The following is a 22,396-nucleotide window of genomic DNA, read 5'->3' as shown; positions in this document are numbered from 1 at the left end:
CTTTTCTATTTATTTATTTTTTAATCTATTTTTTATTTTCTGCATTTGTTTAATGTTTGTATTTTTATTTTAGGTGTTTTCATTTTTATTTATTTTTATTTTTTTATTTTACGTGATTTTTAAATTTAAAATTTTGGGGTTTTGCTTTTTTTTTTCCTAGATTTTTTTGCACTTTTTTTGCATTTTTCATATTTTTGTAATGTGCATTTTTGTCGTTTTTTTTTTGTATTTTTTGTACATTTTCATATTTTTAAATTCCATAATTAAAAAAAAAAAGTGAATTGATTTTAACTTTTTTTTTTTTTTTGCATTTTTTAAAAATTATTTAAAATTTTGGTATTTTTGTAATGTTATGACCTTTGGGATTGCCCACAAACTTTTAAGCATTTACAGTTGCTTATAACTTACGAATCTTTCAATTTATTAATATTTTGTAACTTTTTTTTTGCATGTACTCCCTTATATTTTATTGTTCCATTTTTGCACTTATTTTATAATTTTTATTTATTTTTGCTTTTTGTAGCTCTTTGATTTTCATTTTTTTGTTGTGATTTTTTTTTAATTTTACTTTTGTAGTCTGTTTTCTGCAGTTTTTTTTCAACTTTGCTTGGTAGCTTATATTTTTTGGGCTCTGATTTGTACCTTTTTCTTGTTTTCCTTTTGCCGTTTGTTTTGTTTTGCAGCTTTTTTATTCTTTTGTGTTTTTTTTGTTCTTTTTTTGCATTTTTTTGTTCTTTTTTGTGTGTTTTTTGTTCTTTTTTGTTTCTTTTTTGTTTTTTCTCTTTTTTTGTCTTTTCTGTCTGCATTTGTTTTTTGTCTATTTTTGTGGGTTTTTTTTGTTCTTTTGTTCTTTGTGTTTTTTCTTTTTTTGTTTTTTCTCTGTTTTTGTCTTTTTGTCTATTTTTTGTTTTTTGTCTTTGTCCTTTTTTGTCTGTTCTTGTCTTTTTTTGTCTATTTTTGCTTTTTGCCTTCTTTTGTCTACTTTTATCTTCTTTTGTCTACTTTTTTCCTCTATTTTTGTGTTGTTTTTGTTGTTGTTGTTGTGTGTTTTTTAGTCTCTTACTGCATTTCCCCCCTTTCCCCTCCCCACCCAACCCCAGCCATCCCCCCATTAACCCCTCCCCTCCCCCTTTAGCCCCTCCCCCTCCCATTAGCCCCGCCCCCTTCCCCGCGAGGCCCCGCCCCCGGAAGCCCCTCCCGGAGGGGCGGCATGGCCCGGGGCCGGGGCGCGCTCTGAGCTGGGGCGGAGGGGGGCGGAGGATGGCGGCGGTGCGGGCGCTGCTGCTGCTGCTCGGTGAGTGCGGGGCACGGACCGCGACCGGGACCGGGACCGGGACCGGGGAGGACGGGGGGAGGCTGGGGAGAGGCTGGGGAGAGGCTGGGGAGGGGGGAGGCTGCGGGAGAGGGAGGCTGGGGGGGAAAGGGGGAGGCTGGGGGGAAGGAGGGAGGCGAAGGGGGAAGGAGAGAGGCGAAGGGGGAGGCTGGGGGGGAGGGAGGGAGGGAGGCTGGGGGGAAGGAGGCTGGAATGGAGGGAAGGAGCGAGGCTGGCAGCCTTGGAGGCAGGGAGGCCGCCGACCTCCCCGTGCTCTCCCCCTGGATGCGCATCCCACCCGCGCCACGTATGTACTGCGGGCCCCTTCTCCTCCTCCTCCTCCTCCTCCTCCTCCTCCTCCTCCTCCTCCTCCTCCTCCTGCTCCAACTCACTCGGGCTGCCCAGCCGAGCCCCGTCTCGACGGCGGCGGCGACTCCTCAGCCTCCTCCGTCGGAGCGTGCTGGGGAAATATTCGCTGAGTCAACTTTTCCGGCGAGCCCCGAAGCCCCAAATGTCTCCTTCCTTCGGGATGCGCCGCCGCGTCCCACCTCGGCGCCTTCCCCGTGCCCGCCCGCTCACGAGCCCCACGAGCAAATCCTCCGCCGACACGGGGAGGTCTCAGGGTTCCTCTTTGGTGTCCGGAAAGCTCACTGCCCAGCGCGCTTCTGGGATGTTTTGGGGCTGAGCAGTGAAAAGCCAGCGCTGCTCCCATCTCCAGAAGCACCCCGTGTCCCTTGGGACCCGGTGGTGCCCTCGGTGGGGCGCAGCTCCTGCTGCATCGGGGCTGTGGGCATTTCTTTGTCCCCACAGCGGGTCTGCTGCCTCTTGAGCTGGCACCAAAGGGAGGGACGTCACCTCCCGCATGGCTTCGGGACATCCTTCAACCCCCTAATCGATCCCAGACCGCCCTCCCATCTCCTGTAACACTGTTTTGGGTCGATCAGAGGCCGGTGTTCCAGCCATGGTTCCGTGGGCACCCTCACCAGTGGGACCACGTCTCCGTGGGGCTCTCTTTGTGGTGCTCCTTCGGCCGGCGGTGAGCGTGGCCCTAGAAGGCCTGTGGCACCTCCTCCGTGGTGTGTAGGGTTTGGGAGGAAAGGCGAGGGGCGAGCGGGGCTGGGCGATAGGGCACTTGAAAGAGACCCGAAGGCCGCGAGGCCCGGCTGCGGGTATTTGCTCGGGGAGCTTTCCACTAATATTTTTCTTCCCTCCGTTGCAATTCATCTCCTGCTTGGGCCGCCGAGATCAAAGCCGTCCTCCGGCAAGTACACGTGGGCTTGAGCAAACAGCCGGCCCTACACCTCTCTCCAGTGAATAAACACTCCTTCCTCCCGGAGCGGCTCCGAGCGGGGCTCTCCGGGCTGGAATGCGAAGCATTCGGCCTCAGCAGTGGGTGTTTCCACAGCCCTCGATATTTGGGAGCCGGGAACAACCGCGCATTTAGCAGCCGGCTGGGGCACAAACGTGCTCTTTGTCGGGGCGGTCGCCGCCGTGGTGGTGCTAGGAAAATTCCCCCGAGGCTGGGGGGACCTGCGATTGTCTGCCCCGATGGGACGGGGACGGGAGCGGCGGCCTCGTGGGCTGGGTGGGTTTGGGGAGGGCGGCGAGGCGTTGGGTTGTATAGGGTGGGGATGTTAAATTCGGGGGGTGTTTTGGGAACGTTTCGTGCTCGAGGCGGATAGAAGAAACCAACGAGTGCGTTTTGGGGGGAAAAATGGGGATTTGACAGCCGGTACCGGGTGGTTCCTGGGCACCGGCACGGCAGGGGTGCCCCTTGGGTGGTCTGGCTGCGCGTCCCGCTCCTCGCCTGGAGGATGTTTTGGGGGGTGGCATCCAATTGCTGCTCGTAAATGCCTCGCATCTGCCGGGAGAGCAGATGTTATCTCGCGCCGCTGGGGTTACAGCGCTGCTGCAGCGCGCCCCATGTGCCAACACGCCCCGAGGAGCGACCCCACTGCTGGGCACCGCAGGGCTCGCTCCGGGACAGGGACCCCGTGAGGAGCGGGTGAGGATGCTGCAGGTTTGGGGGCTTCTCCTGCGGCTCCTCCACCATGTCCTTGCGAGGTTTTGGCAGCAGTGAGGTCGGGATTAGCCCCAAGAGTCCTACCCAAAGGTTTGTGCCACCTTCCCTCCGCCTCTGGCACGCCGCAGCAGGAGGAGGATGAGCGTGGGCTCCGTTTGGGGCCGTTCCTTTGTGTTTGGGGGAAACGATGGCACCCAGTGCCACCCCCTGGGCTTTACCTGCGTATCCCCTCAACCCACACAGCCCCCGCCGAGTAGCCGGGGAAGATCTGCGAGCCAAACACAAGTGGTCTTTGTTTCAAAGCATCAATTTGTGTTGGCAGCCAGGTCTGCAGCGCATGTGCTTTTCATTGACTGCCGCTCCAGCTCCGTTCCTCACTCCGTGTGCCAGCAGTTTTTTTTTTTTTCCCTTTCTTTTTAAAGATTTAATACAAAAATGTTTTTCCTGAGCTTAAAAGGCTGAGCCGTACAGTACTCCTAGTCTTAATTTAAGCCTTGCCTTTTTTTTTTTTTTGGGGGGTGCTGGTGGAGAGGGGACCGGCGCATGCTGTGCCATCAGCAAAAGGAGAGGCGAGGGGCACCTCGGAGCAGCGTGCAGCTTCTGGAGGCCTGGGACACGGGGCTGGGCTTCTCCTGAGCCTGCTCATCTCGGGGTGCTTTGGGGCAGCTGCCGGGTAGGCACTGTTGGTGCTCCGTGCAGGCCCTTTGGTGTGCTCAGCTCTCCAAAATCACTCTCCCGTTTCGCCCCCTTGGTGAAGGCGTCCTGCGAGGACCCATCTTGAGAGCTCCTTTTAACCCCATAAAGCAGTAGGGTGGCGTCCCGGCAAGGCCCAGGGCGCTGCTTAAAACCTTCCTGTCGCTGGTGAGCAGATGGATGCTGAGGCATCGGGGTGCCCCAAGAGGAGAAACCAAAACCAGATGGATCCAAGCTGCCAGCGGTGGGCACCCGCCGGCTCCTCTCCCCTCTCACAGCGGGGACACCCGAGCTGTGTGCCTGCAGAGGAGGCTTTAACCCATGACCCCGCAGTCACGAGGTGTTGGGGTGACTTCTGGTGAGAACGGAGCAGGATTTTCCTGATTTTTTTGGGGTGTTTCTCTTGCGCTTACCTAGGGCCCCGGAGCGTGTCCTGGGCGCCTCCGCCGAAGCCGTGGTTGCGGGGCGGCTGGGAGCTCTGTGGGGCTGGGGGGGTTACGTCAGTGGCGGGGCTCTGCAGGAGAACTGGTAGGGGCAGGCTGCTGGCTGGAAGACGGGGTGGCACGGCCGCTTCCAGCTGCACGAGCCCTCCAGCTCTGGGAAACGAGACGGCGCAGGCTGGGAAGCAGCGACGGGGGTTGCTGTGCGCACCAGGAGCTCCTGTGGCACGGGGCTGGGGTCCAAGTGATTTGGGTTTTAGCTCCTGGGTGACATAAACATGGCTCGGGCTGCCCCAAACGGTGGCAGCACGGTTCCCCGGGGCTGTCACCGTGGTCCCACTGTCTCTGTCCTCGCTGCCCAGGGGTGGGCTGAAGGCGACGTGGGCTTTCTGCCCGCGCTGTCAAACGCGCTGCTGGTGCGAGACGGGCGCCGCGTTGCTTAAGCCCTCGTCTAAACAACTTTCCTCATTAGGGGTTGCTCGCTGGCCTCTTCGGGAGCACAAAGAAAGCCTTTGATTCCAAAACACGCTCTCCAAATGGTTAAAGGCGGGACAAGCCGCGGCTTGCAGGTGCCTTTGTTGCTCTCCACGCCGCGTGCGCTGCTCCGTGTCCTCGCTCCCCCCCGCTGCGGCGGGGCCTCGGCTCCGTGGAAGCCACCAGGCGGGTGCCCGCATCGGTGGGAGGACAGGTGGTGGTTTCCTGGTCCTTTTCCCAGCAAAGACGCGACAGGAGGCGATAAAACCCGGCAGCCTCGCGGGGTTGCACGCATCCAGCTCGCCCGAAGCCTCCCCGGGAGCGGAGAGGAGCTGGTGCTGCTGGGGAGCAACGTCAGCCCGTTGCCTCCTGGAGGGGGGCCAGCGAGCAAAGTCTCCTCCAGCAGCTGAAGATCATCGCGGACCAAAGCAAACAGAGCTTCCTGCGCCCTGCTCTTTGTTTGGCTTGGGTCCTCTCCCTCCTTCCTGCGCTGGAAAACGGGGAGGCCTCCCTGCTGCCGGGAGACCCCCGCGTCCCCCAGCAGATGTTATCCACCGAGATCGGAGCAAAAAGTCCAGCTATGGGGGCAAAATAGGGCTTTTTTTTCCCTCTTTGGGTCAGCTCCTGAGGACTTTCCCCGTGCCTCGTGTGTGCTTGTTTAGCCTTTGGCTGCATCAGGTCCTGCCCCTCTCTCGCTGCCCTGGCCCCGGCGCAGCCCTTTCTCCTCCCGTCCCTCCTCTCCCTGGTTCCTCTCCTGTTGGAGCTGTGGGTCAGCGGCTGTCCGGGAAGAGCTGCGTGTTCTCCAGGTGCTCTGGGGCTCGGCTGTGGACAGAAGCACTCTTTTCTCAAGGAGATTCGATCACCGAATCGGCCCCGGTGAGTCAGTTGTACCCGGCCTCGGCTCCCGTTTCCCGCTGGGGCTTCGCATTAGGCCCGGCGGCGGCGAGTGCTCTGCCGAGCTATCGACCTGTGAAAGTGCTCCCGAAAGTGCCCTGCTTGCACATTTCCCCCGCTCCAGCGGCTCGTCTCCGTTTTTAGCAGGGAGGGACTAGAGCAGCGCTTCCCAGAGAAGCCACCTTTTAATTAATATTGCATGAGCACAGGAAATACGAGCTGCTCTGGCCGCTCTCCTATTTTTGTGGCTTTTAATATAGGTTCAGAAGTGGCTCTGAGGAAAATAAGCAAGGATCCCTGCCTTTCTGTGCCCTCCCCGCTGCCGGGGGCCGTGAGCTGGGGCTTGCCAGCCACGAAGAGTGGGACGAAATCTGCAGGGGAGCTGCAGACACTGCTTTTTGCTGGAAGAGCAGCAGCGTGAGGAGGGATGGAGAGGTGTGAGACACCCAGCACCCCGTGCTGACAGTCCCTGAACGTGCTTTGAGCCCGTATAAGTGGGAGAGGCACCAACGCAGCCGGTGGAGCGGGCCCATTTCAGCTCTCCTCCCCGATGGCCCTTTTGGCAGCTCCGCTCGTCGCGGGGGCAATTTGGGGCGGCTGGGAGAAGCTGTCGGGAGCGCCTCCGAGGGGAGGGGAGCAAACAGGTCCGACCTGCGGGGAAGCAGGATGCTCCGGAGCCTCGCTCACCTCCAGCCGGACCCACGGCCTTGCTCGTCGGCCCCGTTTTCCCCACGGCCTCCTGGAGGCTGGAGGAGTGGGCTCGGAGCCCCTGGGAACAGAGCAAGCCTCCAGCTGGTGGCTCGGGGGCTCTCCCCCAGCCCTGAGCCAGCCCTGGCACCGGCAGGGCCCGCCTGGCGCTGTGATGGTGCTCCAGCACCAGGTGGGTTTTGCTTGGCAGGGACCTCGGCGTGCTCACATGCCTTTGCTTGAATTTTGGGGAGGCGGCGCAGGGAGCGCGGGGCTGGTCCTGGCTCTCCTCGGCGTCTGCCTGCTGCGTTCCCTTCTGTGGGAGAAAAGCAGAAAAACAGCCTCGCTGTGTCCCTCACCCATCGGGTGGGGGAATCACAGAGTCATCCTGCTGGGAAGAACCCTTCAAGAACCCTTCAAGATCTCCAAGTCAGCCTGACCTACCAGGTCCCTTCACTGAACCACGTCCACACGTCCCCTAGATGCCTCCAGGGATTCAGCACTGCCCTGGGCAGCCCGTTCCATGCTTGACCACCCTCTCCCTGAAGAAACTCTCCCTGATGTGCACCCTGAACCTCCCCTGGCACAACCTGAGGCCGTCACCTCGTGCCCTACCACTTGGCACCCGAGAAAAGAGACCACCACCCTCCTTTCGGGTGGCTGTGGGGAGGGATGAGGGCTCCCCTCAGCCTCCTCTCCTCCAGCTTTAGCCACCCCGGTGCCCTCAGCTGCTCCTCATGTGTCCCTTCTCCAACTTCATTGATCTCTGTACGTGCTCCAGCACCTCAACATCCTCCACGCAGCGAGGGGCCCAAAACCGAGCACAGCGCTCACGGCACGGTCCCACGGGTGCCGCTACGAGGGGACAGCCGCTTCCCTCATCCTGCTGGCCACGCTGTGCAGCCCAGGACCCCGTTGTCCTTGGCCATGGAGCTCCGTGATGGCTCACGTTCAGCAGATCCGACCTGCATCACCGCCGGCAGCACGCGGCGGCCGTAAATCAGCCGTGCGCAGGGAGCCGGGGAGCTGCTGGAGGGCCCCGGGGAGAGTCGAGTCGGCAGCCAGCCCGTCACCCGTGCTGAGTCACCCCCGAAGCATTCCTGCTCCTCAGCCCAGCCGGCGTGGGAGCCTTGTGCTGGCGGGGCCTCGTGGAGGGTTTAATGGGGCGCTCTCCCCTTGGCCAGCCGCACCCCGGCACGGCGCAGCAAGCACGGCCTCACCGGGCGGCTGATTTACGGCCCCCAACCCCCCGGTGGCTTTGTTCTGCTTTTTGAACCACTCCGAAATTTGGTTTCGCCGTTCCCCAGCGTGTTCCCTGGCAGGGCAGGGAGGGATCCCAGCCACGGGGGGTGAGGGGAGAACCCCCTGCAGCTCTCCGAGCAGCGCCGGGGGGGCTGACAGGGATTGCGTTAAGTGGCCGTGGCTTCTCTTTTTCTTATTTTTTTTTGTTTTTAATCATCCCAAAGCTGGGTTTGAAGTGCGCAGTTGGCTTCTCGGGTGGGGAGAGGTGCTGAGGTCCCACGACGTTCCCAAAAAGGGCCTGTGGCTGCCATGGGGCTCCTGCCAAGGTGCACGGTGGCCCTGATGCTGGCCGCACGTTGTCCCCCGGGGGTGGAGGTGAGGAAGGAGCGGAGCAGCTCTGCCCTTCCCAGCCGGGCCCCGGGCCAAGCGGCCGAGCTCTGTGGGATGAGCAGATGTCTGCAGCTGCTGCAGGATGGGGGCTGTCTCCATGCCTGCTTTGAACTCGGGGCACTTCTCTGCAGCACTAAACCCCCCTTGGAAGGTTTGTGGAGCCGAAGCCTCTCCAGCAGGGCATCTCTCGGGAAAGCCCAATTTGCAGCCCTCCAGCCCCGCTGGCGGCTCCGTAGGGATGATTTTCTTCCCATGCACGGGGCAGGTCGGTGCTTTTCCTTTAAGCAGAGCGGGACCCGCCGGGGTTTTAAGAGGCTAACGTGATGGGCGCCCAAAGGCTTTCCAGATGTTGGGCTCGCTTGGAGCAGACCTGCCGTGCTCGGAGCTCCTCGCCCGCACCAAACCATTTCCAGCTGGCCTGGCGGGGGAGAAGGGCTTTATTGCAACTCGACCCGTTCGGGAGGCTTCCTCGGCTGGAACGTGCTGGCTGCAAATCCTTGGGAGATGCAGATCTGGCGGGCTGCTTGGCTCAGCTGCCGCTTCCTCGGGATCTGCTGCGTGCGGGGCCGGCGTGCTCCGCTGCAGGGCCTGACCCACCCGGCCAGGGGCTTGCTGGCCTTGTTGAGCATTAATTATTTTTTTTTTTTTGCCTGCTTCTGCAGCTTCAGCGGCTGGAAACGAGCGTGCCGGCCCTGTGCTTGCGACCGGGAGGGGACAAAAGGCTGCCCCGTGTGCCGTTCCCAGCCCCGGCACGCCAAAAATCTGCGTTTATGGGAGCGTGCTCGTGGTGAGCCGTGCCAGGAAACACATGGCCTGCTTGGGCCGTGAATGGGAGGTCTGTGCGGGGCCTGCACGCACCCAGGGCCTCGCTGGGACACGGAGCAGGCGCTGGCCTGCGGTCCTGAGCTGCAGGAGCCCCGTGGGCTCGCTTCCCAAAGCAGGGAGCCTCGAAGCCCTTTCCCAATCCCCGTTCCCGTGCCTTCAGCTCCTTGTTTGGTTGCGAGCGGCTCCGGGATTACTCACGTCCTTGCGTCAGCTGCGGTGTCTCAAGAGGTTGCTAACCTAAGCTCTTTGGGGTGAAAAAAAAAAAACAAAAAAAAAAAAACGGATCCTTTCCTTTTCCCCTCGTGTCCTCGGCCAAGGGCTTTTGGCTCAGCGAGGAGATGCCCAGGGATGGGTGGCCCATGGTGGGGAGGAGCACGGGTGTCCCACGGGCCTGCTCCCAGCTCTGCTTCCCCGGCGCGGCTGTAGGTGAGCTGCAGGCACGGCAGGGCTCGGGGCTGCGCAGCAGCTGAGGGCTTTGTGGTCGAGGCCGCATTCCCCAGCGATGTCGTGAGGCGAGGAGACAATGATCTTTCTGGATTGCTTCAAGATGCAGGCCCGGCAGGCGGGGCCGCGATGCGCTCGCCTGGCCGCCCCGGCTCCAGCAGAGATGGGCTTGGGGGAGCTTTCAGAGGGGGCTGCAGCCCGAGAGGTGAAGCCGGGTGCCTCCTGAAAGAAATGGGATGAATTTTGAGCTGGGGGATACCTCGGTGCCTGCAGGGTGCCCGATCCAGATCCCTGCCAGATGGATGCTCTCGGAGCCGGGAGGTGACCTGATCCATCTCCCTCTCCTTCCCGCTGGTGCCTGTCCCCTCCCTGCGGATGATTTGCTCCGTGGGGTGTGGGAATGCCGCCCTGGGGACCTGCAGGTACCAGCCCCGCTTCCCTGCACACTTCTCTCACCTTCCTCGGCCGCCTCACCAGGAAGTTTTTGTGGTTCCGTGAGATCTCCCCGGGTAAAACCCCACCGGGCGCTGCCGAGGGAGCTGAGCTTTGAGCTGTGTTTATCTAACTAGGCTGAAGATTTCCTGAAAAACTTTCTGCAGCCACGCTTTTAGGCCAGAAACATGCGTTGAGGGTTTCTTCTCCTGCGTGGATACCCTCCTGCAGGACACGATCCTTTCCAAACCCACTCTTTCTGCCCCCTTGCAGCGCCGGGAGAGCGCCGCTGTGGCCGCTTTCTCTCCATCCCTCTGAGGAGAGTGCTTCCGAGATGCTCAGCATCTGCCTGCTTCAGCCTCTTGTCCCGCAGGGCCTGGTGCTGGGAGCAGGAGCCCGCAGCGACCGGCGTGCTCTGAATTGCCCTTTGTCTGCTCGCCTCGCCGCGGCCAGCTGGTAACCGGAGCAGAGCGCCTGCACGGCTGCCTGCGGCCAGGCGGCTGCCGGATTTAGGAGTGTGATGTAGGGCAGCCACGTCGAGCAGGGCTGAGGAAGGAGCAGGGCTGAGAAAGGAGCAGGGCTGCCCTGTCCCCAGGTCCCCCAGGCACCCAGCTCGCACTCAGGGCTTGTTGCAGGGAGGGAGGATGCTCGGGCTCTTCCAGCGCTGCCCAGCAAACGCGGCACGGGGCACCTCGCCTGGATCTTTGCTCAACAAGCTCCGGCTGCACAGCTGGCTGCAGCTGGGGGCAAGCGGCTCTCTTCCTCCTGGCAGAGATGCTTCCAGCCCTCTGGAGCCACCCCACGGCTGCTCTCGGACCCTGGGGTCAGCCCCTGGGATTTCTTGTTTCGGTTTCTCCTCGCTGCGCTCCAGCGTTTGGGAGCAGGGGGCTCTCCTTAGCTCGTGACCGTCACGTCCCCGGCGGGGTTCCACATGAAAACGCCCCAGTTTCAGCTCTCTGGAGGCTGCTGCGAGCAGCACGAGCTCCCCGACTCCTCTCTGCCCTAAACGTGCCCTCCTTTTTCTGCCCCGCAGCGGTGGGGGCTCGGGCCGCGATCCATTTCACCAAGGAGCCGTACTCGCAGGACGCCCTGCACGGCCGCAGCGCCATCCTCCGCTGCGAGGTGGAGGACCCGGCCCACGTGGAGTTCGAGTGGCTGCACAACGGGCTGCCCGTCCAGGACACGGAGCAGCGCTTCAAGGAAGGCAGCAACCTCCAGTTCGCCGCTGTCGACCGGCACCGGGATGCTGGGGACTTCCAGTGCGTGGCCAGGAACTCGCTGAGCGGGGAGGAGGCGCGCACTGCCAACGCCTCCTTCAACATCAAGTGTGAGTGCGGGCAGGGCTCTCTGGGGGTGACACGGGGCTGGGAACGCTGGGGTGTACGGGGGGTGATGGTCGGGCAGCGAGGCAGCGCAGGCTGGGCAAGTAGGATGAGAGGAAATGGCCTCGAGTGGTGCCGGAGGAGGTGTGGGTTGGATATCAGAAGGATTTAATCAGGGAAAACAAATGGGTGGTGGAGTCCCCACCCTGGAGGTGTTTAAGATGTGTGGATGTGGCATTTAGGGACGTGGTTTACTGGTAGACCTAGTGTCAGGCTGGTGGTTGGACTCGATGATCTTAAAGGTCTTTCCCAACCTAACCGATTCCACAGTTCCTCTCCGGCTACCACATCCTTCAAACCCGTGCATCTTCTGGTGCTCCCGGGGCTGTCGGAGATGCTGCCACCCCCGTTTGTATGGATCTCCACGCGTGCAGATCCTTTCAGAGCCCACCTCATCCACCTGGGAACAGCCACCCAGGGCGAAGCGGGTTATTTCTGGGGCGGCATCCCTCTGCTCCGTGCTGTCCCCGGGGGTCTCCACGTCTCTGAGCCAGTGCCCGGTTATTTATTACCGGGCCCAGCCACGCTGACGTTCCCCTCCATCCCGCAGGGATCGAGACGGGCAGCGTGGTGCTGAAGCAGCCGGCCAGCGCAGCTGAGATCCAGCCTTCCTCCACCGTGGTGCTGCGGTGTCACGTCGACGGCCACCCGCGGTAAGGCTTGCCCCCCGAGGAGGGGACCCGGCCGGCGGTCCCCCCGCGCCTTCGCCGCGCGCTCTTCCCCCTCTCTCTCCCGTCTCTCTCTCCTCCTCTCTCCCGCGAGGACGCAAGTAGAGCCTAGGGAAGGCGAAAGGCAGGATTGAGCCTGCGGCCGAGCAGCGGGGGAGAAGGCAAACGGCCTCCTCGGAGCCGCGTAGCGCGAGGAGCACAGTAAGGACGGGCTGCGGCAAGCCCGGTCGCTGCGCTGCTTGGTGTGCTGCGGTCACTTCTCCGTCGCTTCCCGATCATGTCCCGTCCACTCGGCTGCATGCCTCATAGCTTCGTGTGTGTGTCGTGGCCAGCGGTGGGAGCACCGAGCCGGGGACAGGGGGCCATCTCCGGGCTGCGCCCCCCTCGCCCCGCACACCTGCTCGCCAGGGAGCCCCGCCGCCGCCAAACCCCGCGCGCCCCGCTCACCCTCTCGCCCCTGTCTCGCAGCCCCACGTGGCAGTGGTTTCGGGACGGCGCCCCGCTCCCCGACGGCCGCGGCACCTACGCCGTCAGCAGCAAGGAGCGCAGCCTCACCCTGCGGAGCGCCAGCCCCGACGACAACGGCGTCTACTCCTGCTGCGCCCGCAGCGCCGTCGGCTCCGTCTGCAGCCAGGACAACTTCACGCTCAACATCGTCGGTGAGCGGCGGGCTCGGCTCCTTTACCCCCTCCTTTCCCTGCTTTTTCCTGGGATTTCCCTGGAAACGTCTGCCTCCTTTCGGGCCGGGGTGTCCGTGTGGGGTGCTCCTGGCTCTTTTTGGGGTTTCCTCCAGCGTAAAGACCATCCCGGGGTACCCCTGCCACCCGGGGTGTCCCTCACCCTCCTGCATTCTCTGCTGTTGCAGATGAGAGCTTTCCCCAGGCGGTGGTGGTCCCGCAGGACCTCATCGTCACCAAGAACGAGGAGGCGATGTTCGACTGCCAGTTCGCCGCCGTGCCCCCTCCCACGCAGGAGTGGCTCTTTGAGGACAACCCCGTCACCAACAGATCCAAGTAACGGGGACCCCGGGGACATGGGCAGGGCAGGGGGGCACGCAGAGGGGCCGAGCCCTGGCCAGGCGTTCAGGATCAGCCACCGCGGTGCTTGCTCGGCTCGGCTGGGTCCAGCAGAGCCCTGGTGCTTTTGTGCGGCCGTCCCCTGCGTAGCACTTGGGAAGTGGTTTGTCCCTAAGGAGTCTGTGGGGCTGGGAACCCTAAATACCTGTGCACGATGATCTGCAGAGCCTGGGGCTTCTCCCATAAACCAACATAGTGGTGGTTTTGGGGCCAGGGATCTGGCAGCAGGACGGTGCCACCTGGGTGCCAGATGCCTTGTGGCCCAGCAGCTCCCAGGCGCCACCTTGTGCCCCCTTTTCCCTTTTTTTGGGATGCCTCTTCCCATGAAAGCCATCTCTGCTCCAAAAAAGAGCCTTTTTTTAGCACATCTCCTCGACAAAGTGCATGTCCCACCTTCTTCTTCCTCCACCCTGCTTCCCCCACGCTTGGAGGCCTTGGCTGGGCACAGAGGTCCCCCCATTTGTTCCACGGGCTCCTGTAGGATGGCTCGGGGCTGTGGCTGTGCCCCACAACCTACAGGGATGCCCGCTGAGCTCTGCCTCTCCCCGCGTGCCCAGGACCACCGTGTTCGCCAACGGCTCCCTGCTGATCACCCAGGTGAAGGCTCGCAGCACCGGCGTCTACAAGTGCGTCGGCCGTGGGCAGAGGGGGAAAGCTCTGGTGCTCAAGGCCACTCTGCGCCTGGCAGGTGAGGTCCTGGGGCTGGCAGCGAGTCCCAGAGCTGCCCTGTCCCCCTGGAGATTTGGGACCACGTGGCAGTGGGCTGGTAGACAAAGCGGTGTTTGGTTTATCGGTGAAACTGCTCGTCCTCGCTCCCTGCGTGCTCTCTCCCGGTGCTGGCGGCTCCCAGGGGGTGGCGGTGGTGCAGGTGGGACGGCCACGCTGCCCTGTTTGAGCCCTGCTGTCTGTCGCTCCTCCCAGAGATCGAAGAAATGGCCCCCTTCTCCCCGAAGGTGTTGACGGCGAACCAGGGGCACCGCGTGTCCTGCGTCCCTCCGCGGGGCGTGCCCGCGCCCCAGGTCTGGTGGGAGAGGAACCAGGAGCGCGTCCCCGCCGCCGGCAGGGTGCACCAGGAGGCAGAGCAGCTGGTCTTCACCAGCATCACCGAGGCGGACGCCGGGACCTACACGTGCCACGCTGCCAACAAGGCCGGGGAGAAGAAACAGGAGCTGAGCATCACCGTGGCTAGTAGGCGGCTCTCCGGGAAGGGCTGGGAGGGCGTTTGGGGTGGGCACGTCTCCGGGCTGGTTGTGGACTGCCCGTCCCTGCTGGATGTGGGGTGCTGAGCGGCCCCGTGTAACCCTTTTTTTCCGTGCCCAGCGGTACCCAAGTGGGTGGAGATGCCCAAGGACAGCCAGCTGGAGGAGAGCAAGCCAGGCTACCTGCACTGCCTCAGCAAGGCCTCGCTGAAACCCACGGTCACCTGGTACCGCAACGGCGTCTCCATCTCCGAGGTGAGGCGGCAGGGCAGGTCCCCGCTGCTCCTGGGCGCTCCTGCTGGGCTCCATCCCCTCCTCCTGCTGCTCTGTGTCACCTCGCTCCCAGCCCTGGCACCCCTGGCTCCCTACCCCAGCACCATCTCCACCCCGCTGGGGGTGCAGGAGCACGGCTGGCGGTGCCTTGTGCTTTTGGGGTGGTTCTCTGGGGGGGTTCTCATCCCTCTACCCCTATGTGGGACGTGGGGTGGCCAAGCCCTGGAGCTGTAGGAGCGCCACGGGTGGTGTCTGAGCCCAGGGCTGGTGACAGCGGTGTTGACACCCCAATCCCCTCGGTCAGGACTCGCGCTTTGAGATCTCGGAGAACGGGACGCTGCGCATCAACAACGTGGAGGTGTACGACGGGACCACCTACAAGTGCGTGAGCAGCACGCCGGCGGGCAGCATCGAGGGCTACGCGCGGGTGCACGTGCTAGGTGGGTGTGCGGCCAAACCCTCCGCTCCCTCCCCTAGCAGGGAGCTCTCTCACCATTTGGGAGAGGCTCCGGTGTCCCCGCACCCCGTGGTGACCCAGCGGGGCTCCTCTGTCTCTTGCAGAGAAGCTGAAGTTCACCCCCCCGCCCCAGCCGCTGCAGTGCATGGAGTTCAACAAGGAGGTGACGGTGTCCTGCTCGGCCACCGGCCGGGAGAAACCCACCATCCAGTGGACTAAAACAGGTGAGGGGGGCTTTGCTGGTCCCCGACACGGCCCCCGGGAGCTCCCACCGAATGGCAGACGTCAGCTGTCGGTGTTGGGACCGCCCGGTCCGAGCCCCCTGCTCCAGCAGGGCCACCTCGAGCAGGGAAGCGGCGCGGCGTGGCCGCCACATCCCTGTCCTTGCCGTCCCACAGACGGGAGCAGCCTGCCCTCCCACGTCAGCCACAACGCCGGCATCTTGTCCTTCCACAAGGTGAGCAGGAGCGACTCGGGGAACTACACCTGCATCGCCTCCAACAACCCGCAGGGCGAGATCCGCGCCACCGTGCAGCTCGTGGTGGCAGGTGAGGGCTCTCCAGCCACCTGCCCTGCTCCCTCGTGTCACCTGGGGGGCACATCCCTGCAGGGACAAACGTCTGGCCTGCCCCTGAGCTCTTCCCCATGGTGCTCAAGCTTTGCCAGCCCCATGGGTACAGCCCCAGGGGACGTGCCGTGGTGCTGGCCCCGCTGTGCCACGTGGGCTCAGCGTCATGCCAGGGGCTGACAGCCCTCGTGTCACCCTCTCCGCCTCCAGTTTATGTCACCTTCAAGCTGGAGCCGGAGCCCACGACGGTGTACCAGGGGCACACGGCCATGTTCCAGTGCCAGGCAGAGGGGGACCCCGTGCCGCACATCCAGTGGAAAGGGAAGGACAAGATTTTGGATCCCAGCAAGCTGCTGCCCAGGTACGCGGCCTCCGTTCCCAACGGGAACAGGGTGCGTTGTGCGCACCTGGTACCAACAGCGTGGTCTCAGGTCCCCAGTTTGGGGGGTAGGTGGCCAGTTGTCCCCACGTCCAAGGGCTCTGGGCTGTTCCTTGTCCTGGAGAGGCGAGGCTGCGGGTGCCCCACGCCTGCCTCTGCCCTCTCCATGTTTGCAAAGGGCTCTGTGTGGTTGGCAGGATCCAGATCATGCCCAACGGCTCCCTGGTCATTTACGACGTCACCACCGAGGACTCGGGAAAATACACCTGCATCGCTGGCAACAGCTGCAACATCAAGCACCGCGAGGCCTTCCTCTACGTCGTAGGTGAGGGAATGTGGCCTCATGCCACCCCTGAGCACCTCTGGGTCCTGCTGCTGGGGCTTTTTCCCTGCCACGTTCCTAAAAAAGGGTTTGGGAAATCCCCCTTCATGGGTCCGCCGCTCTCTGCCCCGCAGACAAGCCGGCGGCGGAGGAGGACGAGGGCCCCAGCAACCACACGCCCTACAAGATGATCCAGACCATTGGGCTGTCGGTGGGGGCCGCCGTCGCCTACATTATCATCGTGCTGGGGCTGATGTTCTACTGCAAGAAGCGGAGGAAAGCCAAGAGGCTGAAGAAGCACCCGGAGGGCGAGGAGCCCGAGATGGAGTGCCTGAACGGTGAGCTCCGGTGGTGGGGGCTTCCCTGCCGGCCCCATAACCCTGTGCTGGGGGGATTAGGATGAGCGGGGAGCTCCCCGAGGTCTCTTGCTCTCGGATTTGGCTGCGGCTGGGGGCAGAAAGCTGCTGCCGGGTGAGAAATAGGCCGGGGAAGGGAGCCCAGCGAGGTGGTGTGAAGCCAGCGGCCCCGCTTCGTGTCGTGGCCGTTCCTGCCTGCTGCAGCAGGAGCAGTGCTCCTGCTTCCAGCACCCCCGTGTGGGGTTGCACACCTTTTCCCAAGGGAAGGGCAGTCTCCCTGGGAAGCTGTCGCGCTCTGCCAGCCTCTCCAAACCCCGGTGCAGCAGCTCCTGGTGCCGCAGGGGAGACTTTGCGCTGAGCCGAACTCTGCTGGGAGCTCTCCCTGTTATCTCCAAAACCCCGTATCAGCCTCAAGCACCTCCAGCATCCCCCAGCAAGGCACTTGGAGCCTCTCGAGTTACCTGAAGCACTGCCTCCTTGCCACCCGGCACCTCTCCCCGTGCAGGTTGGGCCCTGGGGGCTGCTTTCCCCAGGCGCCGTTTCACAGCTCCGGCTGCACCCCGCGGTGCTGCGCCCCTCCACAGCTGCCCACCGCCCGCCTCTGCCTTGGCTGCCGGCGAGGCTGGTGGCTTTGGCAAGCAGCTGCCAGCAGCAGCACCCCTTCCGTGCTGGCAGTGGGGTGTATGGTGCTGTTCCTACCACCCCGTGTCCGTCAGAGGGGATTTTCTCCCATCCCATGACAGCTGCTTTCTGACAGCTGTTCCGTGAGCCCCTGCAAAACCCCTGCTGGGCCCCACTGCGCACGAGCTCGTGACTCCTGCAGTGAACCCCCGAGCTCTCCGCAGCACCGTTTTCATTTCCAGAAGCTGTTGTAGCTCTTCCTCTGGTGTCCTGTTTCTCCTAGTATTGATCCCAGTGAGGTCTTCTGAGCGATGGGCTCAGAGCAGGGCATCACCGCGGGGTTTGGCTGCTGTTTTCCCTCTTGTATCGATACCTTGAGCAGAGCCAAACCTCCAGAAAATGAGCCTGGCCATGGGATGTCCTGGGAGCAGGGACGCAGGAACATCTCCTGCTAGCGTCACCTCTGCAAGCCTCTCCCGTGGCCAACCTGCAGGCAGCCCACTTGTCAGCAGCCTCTGGCCAACATCCTCTTCTCAGAAAGGATTTGTTTGAATCCTTTTTCAGGTTACCTCAGCTTTTTATTTTATTTTGGCTTGTCTTTATTACATTCTATTTATCCTGCCAGACTTCACCCCTTCTTATCCACCTCACCTGGAAGCAGTTTAGCTGTCAGAGAGATGCGTCCTGGCTTGCTGGTAGCCCTCACCCGGCTGCCCAGATGCCTCTGCTCCTTTTTGGCCCTTCCATCTTTTGGAAAAGCGCTCTGTCTTTGCCCTCAGCTCCAGCAGAGTGGCTCCCCACTGTCATTTCTGATGCAGTCCCTCTTTAGCTGGGCGACCTGCGGTGTCTCAGCACCTACCTGAGGATGAGTACCCCCGGCTGACTTTCCCAGTGCCCCCAGGACCCGGCTGGATTTGACCTCCCCATGGATTTCCTACGGATTGAAGCGCCCCTAACAAGTCAGTCACCCTCTAAGGTCGTGTCCTTGCTGTGCCACGTCCCCTGCAACGTCAGTGCTTGCTCCGTGTCCCTCTGTCTGACCGTGCTGCTGCGCTGGGTGAACAGAGAGGGAATTTGGGGAGGTTGGCAGCTGCGAGGACCGAGGGGAGCATTTGAATTCATGTCAGCCTGCGCTAATTTCTCCAGGAGATGCCCACGTGGTGCGGGCAGGTGGGCAGATGAAACCTCATCTCCCCGGTCCCTTTGTTACCATCCATCTGAGCAAAACCCCGTGAAAGCCCGGCGATGTCTGCGCTCGGAAGCGCCTGCTGTGGCCGCCTGCTGGCGCTGTCCCTCAGCAGCACGGCTCTCGCTCCGCAGCCTTTGGTGTTTTCTTGGCACGGCCGCAGCGGGCCTCGTATTATCCTCTTGGCTTCGGGCTCCTAGCCTTGAGACACCATCAGTCAGCGCTGCAGACAGCGGAGGGTCAAACAGCTTCTAAGCGCCGGGCTGCTGACAATTAGCATGAAACCAGGGCGAGCACAAGTAGCGCCCGGCTGTGATTTATGGGGCAGATGGTGCTTTGCGCTCTGCTCTTCTGTAAACATTACTCCAGCCCGTGGCAGAGGACAACTGGTGGTAGCTGTGGCTCTTAAGTTACAGCATCTCAGCTCCAAAATCACCTGTGGCAAAGCCGTGCTACCGTGCAGGAGGGCTGGGACCTCTCCTGGGCGCACGCAGTGCAGTTGGGTGTGTACCCCTGCTGCCCTACAACACCCTTGGATGGGGATCACGGGCAGTGTGGTTCCCGTCAGGATACCTCCAGTTGAATCAGGTTAAATTCTTTTAAATTCTGCTCTGATTAAATTCTTTTGCACAGCCAGGTGTGTGCTGGCTAGCTGGAAGGGGGTGTGCGCGGCGGCGCAGGGTGATGCTGCACACGCATCCCCTTCGCTGGGTGCCGTGCCCTGCGCCTCACCGTCAGCCCGTGGAAGGGCTCGCTGCCTGGCGAGGTCTGATCCGAGCAGTACACGCACCGAAAGTCCACGTTTGCTGTCTGTACAGGCAGCTTGTAGGGGAAACGCGGGGCTGGCTGCTTTCTCAAGGCAATGTTTTCTCCTGCTCGCTGGCTTCTGTTTGTGCCGTGGAAATCTGTGAGGGGCTTCCAAATCAGAAAGTTGGCTGGGGTTGATTGTAAGGTGCTCTCATCCAGGTGGTAAAAGAAACTCCGGGCTGATCTGGTGATTGCCAAGGTGAGCATCATGGAAACGGGGGGTCAGGCTGCAGCTTCCAATGCCGGAGGGACCTGGGGGGGTCTCTGGGGCATTAAAAGACCATGAGTGGGGACCTCTCTGCCCCATGCATCTGATCAGCTCCAGACTGGTCTCAGTGGGCAGTGGGGATGCGGCCAGCCCTCGGGGATGTGGCCAGCCCTCGGGGATGTCAGCGTGGCATGGGACGGACAAGGCCAGATGGGGCCAGTTGGCTCCGGGACCAACACCTCTGATTTCAGGGGTGGCTGCAGGGCTGGCAGCGAGCCCGTGGGGAGGGAGGGCAGCCTGAGGATGGATGGGGTCCTTGGGATGTCCCCGGAGGGGGCTGATCCCCAGCGTGACGTTACCAGCACAGCCGGGCAGGATGCTGAGGCCCCGCGTGTCCCCCGCAGGTGGAGCTTTGCTGCAGAACGGGCAGACGACGGCGGAGATCCAGGAGGAGGTGGCCTTGACCAACCTGGGCAGCAGCTCTGGGGCCAGCAAGCGGCACAGCGCCGCTGACAAGATGCACTTCCCCCGTGCCAACCTGCAGACAATCACTACCCTGGGTACGCTGGGCCATGATTCTCGGCCAGAAACTCGCGGCTGCAAACCTCCCAGCCAGAAATCTTGATGGTCTGGGGGCTCGGAGGGTCCTGCAGCCGCTGGGCTTCCCAAATTCGCTCTCCTAATTCGCTGTCTTCTTCCCCTGTGCCCCTGCAGGCAGGGGGGAGTTTGGCGAAGTCTTCCTGGCCAAGGCGAAGGGAGCGGAGGACGGCGAGGGCGAGGCGCTGGTGCTGGTGAAGAGCCTGCAGACGCGGGACGAGCAGCTGCAGCTGGACTTCAGGCGCGAGGCGGAGATGTTCGGCAAGCTGAACCACGCCAACGTGGTGCGGCTGCTGGGGCTGTGCCGCGAGGCCGAGCCCCACTACATGGTCCTGGAGTACGTGGATTTGGTAAGGGTCCTGCCGGCGGGGCCAGCAAGAGAGACCGGGGCAGGCTGAGCTTATTGGTGGCCCCAAAATTTGGAGTGGGGTCCTCCTGAAAGAGGCTTTGTCAATTCCCTCCTCCTCCTGAAGCTGTGGGATCCCCACTGCAGAAGGGCTGCAAATGCAGACTGCTCTTATGGGGAACGTGGGCACGGGGGGAGAGGAGGCATTTTGGGGCATGAATGGCCTCCTGGAAGCATCAGGCCTGCTTGCCCTGATAGTAGCCCGTAGGGAGGTAAAAGCTTGCCCTACAGGGCAAGGAGCAGAAGGATTGTGGCCCGGGAAGGTGCCGCCTCTGAGCTGCCGTCTGTCTCCTAGGGGGACCTGAAGCAGTTCCTGAGGATCTCCAAGAGCAAGGACGAGTCCCTGAAGCCCCAGCCCCTCAGCACCAAGCACAAGGTGGGAGCGCGGCCTCGGCAGCACGGCGGGGCCGGGGGGCTTTGGGGGAGGGCAGCGGGGTGCCAGCATCCCTCTGGGCCAGGTGTCCCTGTGCACGCAGGTGGCGCTGGGCATGGAGCACCTCTCCAACGGCAGGTTCGTGCACCGGGACTTGGCGGCCAGGAACTGCCTGGTGAGCGCCCAGCGGCAGGTCAAGGTCTCGGCGCTGAGCCTCAGCAAGGACGTGTACAACAGGTCGGTCGGGCAGGGGGCTGGCACCGGGGGGTGGCCGCGGGGCGGGATGGCGCCCACCTCGCTCACCGCCCGCCCGCGCTGCCCGCAGCGAGTACTACCACTTCCGCCAGGCCTGGATCCCCCTGCGCTGGATGCCCCCCGAGGCCGTGCTGGAGGATGAGTTCTCCACCAAGTCGGACGTCTGGTCCTTCGGCGTGCTCATGTGGGAGGTCTTCACGCACGGCGAGATGCCGTACAGCCCGCAGGCGGACGATGAGGTCTTAGCAGGTACCCGGCGCTGTCACCCCCCCCCTCCGTGTAACCCCCTTTCCTCTCCTCGGGGACAGCACGGCGTCCCCGCTGGCAGCACGGAGGGGATCGCGCCTCTTCCCAACACCTCTCCATCCCCTGCTCCCACCCCAGGGCTGCAGTCGGGAAAGACGAAGCTCCCCCCGCCCGAGGGCTGCCCGTCGCGGCTCGCCAAGCTGATGCAGCGCTGCTGGGCGCCCAGCCCCAAGGACCGACCCTCCTTCAGCGAGCTCGCCACCGCCCTCGGGGACAGCCCGGCCGACAGCAAAGCCTGAGCACCCTGCCCCTGGCTGGGGAAGGAGGCGGCGGGGCGGGCAGCGGGGGTCCCACGGGTGCCCGGGGAGCCCCCCGGCCCTCCACGGCCCCTCGCCGAGCCCGACCCCGCTGCGCGGCACCAGCGGCTGCTGGACTCGAAGCACAAGCCAGTGTACTCCCCCCCTGCCCCTCTCCTCTCCGCGGCTCCGAAAAGCCCCGCGGGCTGCCGGCGTGGATGGCGCACGGCCCAGCACCAGGCTCTCCCCCTCCCCGCTCGCCACGTGCATAGCTGTCCATCTGCCCGTCTGCCCGTCCGTCCGTCCGTCTGTGCTAGGCATTGCCTGCGGGCACGGGCCCGCCATCAGGAACACGAAGTGCCTGGCATATGAAGGAGACGCTCCACCACCTTTTCCCTACGACCCTGTGCCTTTTTTTTTGTGTGTGTGTTTTTGTGTTTTTTTGTTTTTTTTTTTGTACGAATCCTGGGGGCAGCGCCCCCCTCCTCTCCTCCTCCTCCTCCCCCCCCAGCGCGCTGCCTCCTCCCCACCATAGTATTTCTGTTACTGGAACGCAGCCTAGAGTTGGGTTAGTTTGTTTGCTTGAGCGGAGGGTACCGCAGCCAAGAAGGGTTGGGTTTTGTTGGGTTTTTATGTGCTGCTCTCAATAAAGAAGGCTTTTTTTTTTTTTTTTTCGTTTTTATTTATTATTTTTTTTTTGGTAAGACGCTGCTCTCCATGCCTGCTGGACTCTTCTCCTTCCTGGGGGACGGGGATGGTGGGGGGGGCTGGTGCCATCACGCCTCGTGCATCGCCTGGAAAGGAGCAGCTCCTTGCTGGGGCATCCCCCCTGCGTGGTGGTGGTGGTTTGGGTCGGTGCCAGAGG

The 22,396-nt window shown here is 61.7% G+C and overlaps 1 protein-coding gene across 1 annotated transcript; it reads left to right on the top strand.

Annotated features, from left to right (window-relative positions):
* Positions 1-1,166: 1,166 nt before the first annotated feature.
* On the top strand, positions 1,167-22,205 carry PTK7 (protein tyrosine kinase 7 (inactive)). The gene is made up of 20 exons (XM_082757359.1): positions 1,167-1,294; positions 10,890-11,183; positions 11,789-11,891; positions 12,375-12,565; positions 12,772-12,919; positions 13,540-13,670; positions 13,904-14,170; positions 14,303-14,436; positions 14,759-14,894; positions 15,016-15,135; positions 15,310-15,459; positions 15,690-15,840; positions 16,056-16,183; positions 16,315-16,518; positions 19,763-19,918; positions 20,073-20,305; positions 20,657-20,737; positions 20,820-20,971; positions 21,060-21,238; positions 21,374-22,205. Exons 1-20 carry the CDS (start codon positions 1,261-1,263, stop codon positions 21,532-21,534), a joined length of 3,153 nt encoding a protein of 1,050 aa, XP_082613485.1. The 5' UTR covers positions 1,167-1,260; the 3' UTR covers positions 21,535-22,205.
* The last annotated feature ends 191 nt before the right edge of the window (positions 22,206-22,396 follow it).

Source organism: Aythya marila, assembly GCF_965140915.1.
Source record: "Aythya marila genome assembly, chromosome: 3".
Classification (NCBI taxonomy): Eukaryota; Metazoa; Chordata; class Aves; order Anseriformes; family Anatidae; genus Aythya; species Aythya marila.
The sequence above is the reverse complement of the archived record's forward strand: the minus strand, read 5'-3'. Positions and strand labels throughout refer to the sequence as shown.

Bases quoted from the DNA above. Each gene is read 5' to 3' on its own strand.
- PTK7 (XM_082757359.1), top strand. From the start codon at position 1,261: ATGGCGGCGGTGCGGGCGCTGCTGCTGCTGCTCG. The intron at 13,671-13,903 runs GTGAGGTCCTGG...CGCTCCTCCCAG, and splicing joins GGCCACTCTGCGCCTGGCAG to AGATCGAAGAAATGGCCCCC. The intron at 14,171-14,302 runs GTAGGCGGCTCT...TTCCGTGCCCAG, and splicing joins GCTGAGCATCACCGTGGCTA to CGGTACCCAAGTGGGTGGAG.